Source organism: Lotus japonicus, chromosome 6 (genome assembly GCF_012489685.1).
Source record: "Lotus japonicus ecotype B-129 chromosome 6, LjGifu_v1.2".
In the NCBI taxonomy this organism is placed as follows: Eukaryota; Viridiplantae; Streptophyta; class Magnoliopsida; order Fabales; family Fabaceae; genus Lotus; species Lotus japonicus.
Window position 1 is genome coordinate 64,285,804 of NC_080046.1, and position 8,053 is coordinate 64,293,856.

An 8,053-nucleotide genomic window follows, 5' to 3' on the forward strand; every position below is an offset into this window, starting at 1 on the left:
TTCATTCATTCATTTTCTGCACAAACCTTTTCCATTATCTTTTAAACAAATAAAATTCTCTTCTAGCAGCCAATTTACTCAGCCTTTCTCAAGACAAAACCGATTCTTGATTTCAAGTCAGGGGTATGTTTTGTGTCTTTCGCTTTGTCTATTGACATTTCTGTTGCATTAATCCCATTCCAAGGCTTGTTGGTCTGCTGATAATTGATTCAAAATGTGAATAACAGAATGCTCTTTTCTAACTACTTTCTTGACATTAAGCATTTGTGTATGTTTAACCAAGCAAAACTTACTGAGAAAATAACTAATGGTCTTTTCCGTTGTTTGCAGTTCTGTGTACATCATTATTATATGGGTTCAATGCTCACCATTAAACTGCTCACCATTAAACTGCATGCAAATATTTTTATTAATATAAAGATTTCTCAAGCAGAAATGTTATTGTGTTAGGAATAGCCTGAGCCCTATTGAAAGTATGATAGGGAAGTTTTCTGGACTTAAATAAAAAGTGTTTTTTTCTTTCTTTCTGTTTAACAGACACTGAAGCGGCTCCCTTGTTGGTTATGCTGAGAATATCAATCATGTTTGCTTTGGTTTGTACAATCATGTGAGTTCTTAAATTTCCTTCTAATGTAATAGCTATTCTGCTGGCATATTTCTTCATGGAGGGGACAGTGCTTTCACTGAACTGATTATATGCATCTTATGTTGTACACTGTTGTCATTTTTTGTTTTATAGAGTTGATAGATTTCCAAAAATTATATTTGCATCAAAAGTCCAAAGTTCAACTATAAAGGCCCCCGTTATTGTGCTTTTAGTTCCTTTTTGATGGTTGAAATCTTTGCTAATAGAACACAACAAAGAATTTTTTTTCTGTGGATGCAAAAAGAAAGTTCTTATAGAATAGGTGGGTAATTCCTTTGAATTCTGTTTTAATAAAGAATTAGTTTACTTTCTCTAAATTTTACTGGCCAAGTATGTGATTATGTTCTTTCACTTATTTTAGCTCTTGGATTTGTGGGAAGATAAACTTATGCGCTCCTTACAAGGCTAATTTTTATATATCATTTCAATTTTTGGTAACATATTATAGTCATTGGTTGTTGTGTTGTGGCCATTACACTCCTAGTGGAAATAGTGTTATCCTGACATTCAACTAGATTGACTTAAGATTTCCATTTCTAACAGCTGCTGGGATAGAACTTCAAGAAGGGATTCCAAAGTGGATGGCTCCGGTCTCCAGAGGTATGTTCTTATTCTACATTACTCTGATGTCATGTAGCCTCCTTAAAGGTTTAAACGATACCTTTCTTACGAGTTGTTTTATTTTCTTGTTGTTTATGCAAAAGGCAGGGATGAACAAGCTGGAGCAAATATATTTGGACGTTTATTGTGTTGCACAATGTTAGATTCATCTCTGCAATAGCAAGACCTGTAAGGCCACTGTACTGTATTTTAATTTGCATTTTATTGCCTGATATTGTGATGGTTTGATGAAGTGGATTAAAATAGTGAGGGAGATTAAAATCTTGAGTGGAGGAGCAGGCTGGAATCCTTATAACCTTTCTAACTGCAGAATCCTTCCCACAAAAATTAATTGAAAATTCAACAATTTAAGTTTCCATTTCCAATTACTGTCTATTCCATGAAAGATTCTTTATCAAGTTTCGTGGAAAAATAACAATTAAAAGTCTGATAAGTTCATACTAAACACTAATAAAAATGTGCCACTGAGTATAATCCCTAATGAATTACCTGCATCAATGTGTCATCTATGATTCTGCCTAATAAATTCTAATGTTAGCATTGGCCCTATCTGTACATCTGTGTTCCTGTGAGATACTACATATTATAGTTCACACAATTTTATTTCTACAGAACCTTGTATTGGATTTTAAAGTTAAAGTTATATGGCTTGCCCTAGTTGAACTATATGGTTTACTCCGCTATACCCTTTAGTAATCATCATTGTGCATCAGTTTGTTTGTTGTTTCCAAGTTCTTCCTCCTTAAAATAATTTCTCTATTACTACTATAGTAGTGTTTTCTTACCTTATTATATAGATTAAAATCTGATCATGAAAGATATTGGGCAAGATGATAAGTATAGACCCTTAGTCAAGAAGGTCTATGTTAGGAGAAAGAGGGGAGTAGCAGGGGATAATAACCCTGTAACTGACTCTAACTGACTTCATGGGGGGTTAGGATTCTGTTATTCTGTTAGTCCCTTATAACTGACAACTACCTACTATAAAGGGTAGTTAGCAGGGTAGTTAGAATCACTTCTGAGTTGTTAGGAAGAGTGGAGAGTCTGGTCTCTCGAATAACCAGTGGGTTCTTCTGTAGTTTGTGAGTTTCCTCTGAATCTTCTTGGATTCAGTGTGAGTTTCAATACAATTCTTCTCAGTTTTCTTCAGAGTTTATCATTGGTATCAGAGCTCCATCCAGGAGCTGTGGTATCGAATTTCTATGGTCAAGAGCAGAATGGAGGCAAGAATCGAGAGTGTGGAGCGCAACATGGAGCGGATCTTGGAGGTTATGGATCGTTTGGATCGGGATCGTGAGGAAGATCGAAGGAACCGTGATGCAAATCGAGCAGGAAATGAGGAGCGACTGAGGCAATTGGAAGTGCGATTGGAAGGATTGTCGCACAACCGTGAGGAGGTGGAGATGACGCGCACGACGCCAGAGGCGGCTACGGCGCCGGCGCCGGATGCGGAGACGGCGACGCAAGGTGCGAATCGCTGGCGTAAAATGGAGATTCCAGTCTATGATGGAAGCGAAGACGCGTTTGGATGGGTCAACAAACTGGAAAGGTACTTTCGTATCAAGGGAGCGATGGAGGAAGAGAAGCTATAAGCGGTGGTTGTAGCTTTGGATGGAAGAGCGTTAAGCTGGTATCAATGGTGGGAACCTTGTCACCTGCATGCGTCTTGGGAGCAGTTCAAGCGTGCGATCTTGGAGAGGTTTCAGTCAACCATGAGGAGGTGGAGATGACGCGCACGACGACAGAGGCGGCTACGGCGCCGACGCCGGATGCGGAGACGGCGACGCAAGGTGCGAATCGCTGGCGTAAAATGGAGATTCCAGTCTATGATGGAAGCGAAGACGCGTTTGGATGGGTCAACAAACTGGAAAGGTACTTTCGTATCAAGGGAGCGATGGAGGAAGAGAAGCTACAAGCGGTGGTTGTAGCTTTGGATGGAAGAGCGTTAAGCTGGTATCAATGGTGGGAACCTTGTCACCTGCATGCGTCTTGGGAGCAGTTCAAGCGTGCGATCTTGGAGAGGTTTCAGTCAACCGTGAGGGGGTGGAGATGACGCGCACGACGCCAGAGGCGGCTACGGCGCCGGCGCCGGATGCGGAGACGGCGACGCAAGGTGCAAATCGCTGGCGTAAAATGGAGATTCCCGTCTATGATGGAAGCGAAGACGCGTTTGGATGGGTCAACAAATTGGAAAGGTACTTTCGTATCAAGGGAGCGATGGAGGAAGAGAAGCTACAAGCGGTGGTTGTAGCTTTGGATGGAAGAGCGTTAAGCTGGTATCAATGGTGGGAACCTTATCACCTGCATGCGTCTTGGGAGCAGTTCAAGCGTGTGATCTTGGAGAGGTTTCAGTCCTCTGTTTCGCAGAGTCCATTTGCAGCGTTGCTAGCGCTGAAACAGAGTGGCAGCGTCGCGGAATTCGTGGAGCAATTCGAGAGATTTGCTGGAATGATGAAAGGTGTGGAAGAAGATCACCTGAGAGAGGTTTTTCTAAACGGATTGAAGGAGGAATTAGCGGCAGAAGTGAAGCTTTATGAACCAAAGAATCTGACAGAGTTGGTCAAAAAAGCGTTAATGGTGGAGCAGAAGAACAGTGCGGTTCAGAGGGCAAGAACTGGTGGTTGGGGGGGAAGAACGGGCTCTAATTTTCGGAGCCTTCCTCCGTCTAGATCAGTGGTGATGGACACGGGGCAGAGGAATCCGTTGCGACCTGCGAATTCAACAGCTGCAGTGAGCAATCCAGCGCCTGCAGTTGGGACTGGTTCAGGGGACAGAGGTTTACCAAGGGTGAGACCTACTGGTTTTCGTAGGTTATCTGAGGCAGAGATGCAAGAGAAGATTAGGAAAGGGGAGTGTTTCAGGTGTGAGGAAAAGTTTGGCCCAAACCATGTTTGCAAGAACAAGCAACTACGAGTGATGTTGTTGGGTGAAGGGGATGTTGAGGATCCAGAACAGGAGGAAAATCTTGAAGCGGACACAGACCAAGTTGAGCCACAATTGTTCCAGTTATCTCTCAAGAGCATAGCTGGTTTTACTTCTAGAAGGTCTTTGAAGGTGTGGGGAGAGTTGGGGCAGCATAAGGTAATTGTTTTGGTGGATTGTGGTGCCACACACAATTTCATTTCACAGGATCTGGTGAACTCTTTGAAATTACCAGTGGCAGAAACTCCTTCCTACACGGTGGAGGTTGGTGATGGGCATAAGGTGAAATGCCAAGGCAAGTGCACAGATGTTCAGCTGAGCATTCAGGGCATTCCAATTACACAGGAGTTATTTCTCTTTAATTTGGGGGGTGTGGATGTGGTCCTAGGATTGGAATGGTTGGCAAGTTTGGGGGACATAAAAGCCAATTTTGAGGAGTTAACCTTGAGGTTTAAAGTGGGAAGTAAGAAGGTTTTGCTGAGAGGTGAACCTGGTCTCATTAGGAAGACAGCTTCTTTATCTTCCTTGGTCAAAGCTCTGCAGCAACAAGCTGAGGGATTTTGGGTGGAATTTCAGCAGCTGGTTGAAGTTCAGGAAGAGCTCGTGGCTGTTCCAGGGCAGTTGCAGGGGTTGATGAAGAATTATACTGAGTTATTCACTGCCATACAGGACTTACCCCCTAGTAGAGTGCAAGATCATGCCATTCACCTGCAAGAGGGAGCTACCATACCAAATATTCGACCATACAGGTATCCCCACTACCAAAAATCTGAAATAGAGAAATTGGTCAAGGAGATGTTAGTTGCTGGAATTATCAGGCCTAGTATTAGCCCATTTTCTAGTCCAGTTATTTTAGTAAAGAAAAAAGATGGTAGCTGGCGATTTTGCATTGATTACAGGGCTTTGAATAAGATTACCATTCCCAATAAATTTCCCATCCCCATTATTGATGAGTTACTTGATGAATTGGGAGAGGCTAAGGTTTTTTCTAAGCTAGACCTTAAATCGGGGTACCATCAAATTAGAATGAGAGCTGGTGATATAGAGAAGACAGCTTTCCGGACCCATGAGGGCCACTATGAGTTTTTAGTGATGCCTTTTGGGCTCACTAATGCTCCATCCACTTTCCAAGCCTTGATGAATGAGGTTTTGAAGCCTTTACTAAGGAAATTTGTTTTGGTCTTTTTTGATGATATTTTGGTCTATAGCTTGTCTATGGAAGACCACATAATTCAATTGGGACAAGTCTTTGAGTTGCTGTTCCAGAATGGGTTGAAACTGAATCAGAAAAAGTGTTTGTTTGGCCAAGAGAAATTAGAATACCTGGGCCATATTATATCTCATGGAGCAGTGGCGGCTGACCCTAAGAAGCTTGAGGCTATGTGGTGTTGGCCTGTACCAAAAGATGTCAAGGGGTTGAGGGGGTTTTTGGGTCTCACCGGTTACTATAGACGATTTGTGCGAGGCTATGGGAAAATTGCTAGGCCACTGACTTTGCTGCTCAAGAAGAATGGTTTTGTGTGGAGTAAGGAGGCACAACTTGCTTTTGATCAGCTCAAACATGCCATGACTGATCTTCCAGCCTTGGCAGTCCCTGATTTTTCCAAGACCTTTGTTATCGAGACTGATGCTTCCGGTACAGGTCTGGGGGCAGTCCTTTTACAAGAGGGCAGGCCTTTGGCTTTTTGGAGCTCCACTTTGTCAGACCAAGGACAGAGAAAATCTGTTTATGAGCGGGAATTGATGGCTGTGGTGAGGGTTGTTCAGAGGTGGAGGCACTACCTTTTAGGCAGTCACTTCATCATCAGGACAGACCAAAAGAGTCTTAAATTCCTCACTGACCAACGGTTATGGGCTGAGGAGCAGTTCAAATGGGTGTCCAAATTATTTGGCTATGATTTTGAGGTCCAATATAGGCCTGGCAAGGATAATTCAGCTGCTGATGCTTTGTCTAGGAGGGCCTCTTATTCAGCTATTTCAGTGGTGCATATCCAGGACCTAGAGGAGTGGCAAGAGGAAGTGCAAAGAGATCCTAGGTTGCTGTCCATTATACAGGACTTGTTGGTGGACTCTACTTCTCATGAGGGGTATCAGCTTCTTAACCAGAAGTTGTATTACAAACAGAAGTTGGTGCTACCTAAGCTATCTGCCAGGATACCAATTTTACTTAGGGAATTTCATTCTTCCTTGGTGGGAGGCCATTCCGGGTTCTTTAGAACTTATAAGAGACTGGCAGCTGTGGTTTATTGGGAAGGAATGAGACAAGACATCAGGAATTTTGTGGCTGCTTGTGAGGTCTGCAATGTCCCCATCTGGATTACTGCAACCTCTACTTGTCCCTACTTAAGTTTGGGCTGACATTTCAATGGATTTTTTGGGGGGGGCTGTAACACCCCGATTTCGGTGGCGTCACTTTAGTAACTCGAAAATAAAATAAAGTAAAGTGGAAAAGCAGGTATTTTTTTTTCGTTTTTGTTTAAATAAAAAGACTTGTCGAAATAAAGACTCAACCCAATCGCGATTAACAGTGATTAATATACAATACAAGCACAGCCCTCGCTGCAACTAAAAACATCGTCACGAGTGTCCTCAAGTGACGGAAAGTAACATCAAGTAACTAAAAGTGTTGCCCAACGGCAAACAAGTGCGACTCATAAATAGAGTCATAAGTTTTATAAATACAGTCCTTCGAAAAGTAAGTCAGCCCAAAACGGCTTCCAAAAAGACTTCTTACGTCTGACTACTCCATGCGATTCCCATCAACGGAGAACCACACCGAAAAGCAATCTGTCGGAAACTACCCTGTCCCAAAAGTACAAATGACGATTCAGAGCTATGACACTAACACCCAACCTTAGTAGGCTCTAAACACCCATACCCTATGCTTCCATCATCGACCCTCATCTGGTCATGCATTCAGTCCGGGTCCTCGTCGAAAGCTTCAGTAATAGTCATTACGCTCCTGGTCCTCCTCGAGTGACGAGTCATCACGAATCGACTGACGGACGCCTGGCAGCAGGCCGACCGCCCAAACACAAACATACAAACAAAGCCAAGGCGCTAGGGTCAACTCACGGAATAAAATAGATAATACAAACAACATGTGAAGAATAAGGGGGTATATATATATATGTTGTATATCTACATGTAATTTATGTATTGCCTACCCTAAGGTATATACATAGCATGTTATCAAGGCTCTAATAAACAATTCGATATCTGCTATCTCAACAGTTCAATAAACAATGACTCAATAAATCAGTAGGGGTGCATGTATGCATGCAATGTCAACTCAGAAGATTATCCCAACAATTAGGCATGTCAAGTCGATCAAACCCCTTGGGTTGAACATACGGACTCGCACACGTAACTCCCACAATTAGGCATGTCGAGTCGATCCAACCCATCGGGTTGAACATACGGACTCGCACATGCAACGAATGACAACGCCAAGTCGGTTCACTCAAAAGAGTCGAACATACGGACGTTGCGCGTGTCCAATGACTACCGCCGAATCGATCCAATCCATCGGATTGAACATACGGATCCGCGCGTGTCGAAAAGTTGTCGCTGAATCGATCCAATCCCTCGGATTGAACATACGGATTCACGCGAGGTAAAATGGCAATCGCTGAATCGATCCAATCCATCGGATTGAACATACAGATTCACGCGTGCCTGAGTGACTACCGCCGAATCGATCCAATCCATCGGATTGAATATACGGATTCGCGCGTGTCAACAATTATTGCCGAATCGGCCCAACCCGTCGGGTTTGGACATACGGATTCGCGCCGCAAAGTCGAAGATACACCCTTGGTGTTCTTCGTGAAGGCCCAGTCTTCTGACCGTCCCAAACCCCAA

The 8,053-nt window shown here is 43.2% G+C and overlaps 1 protein-coding gene across 1 annotated transcript; it reads left to right on the top strand.

Annotated features, from left to right (window-relative positions):
• The first annotated feature begins 2,903 nt into the window (after positions 1-2,903).
• LOC130725773 (uncharacterized) lies at positions 2,904-3,320 on the top strand. The gene has a single exon (XM_057576964.1). It carries the CDS (start codon positions 2,904-2,906, stop codon positions 3,318-3,320), a length of 417 nt encoding a protein of 138 aa, XP_057432947.1.
• Positions 3,321-8,053: the final 4,733 nt, after the last annotated feature.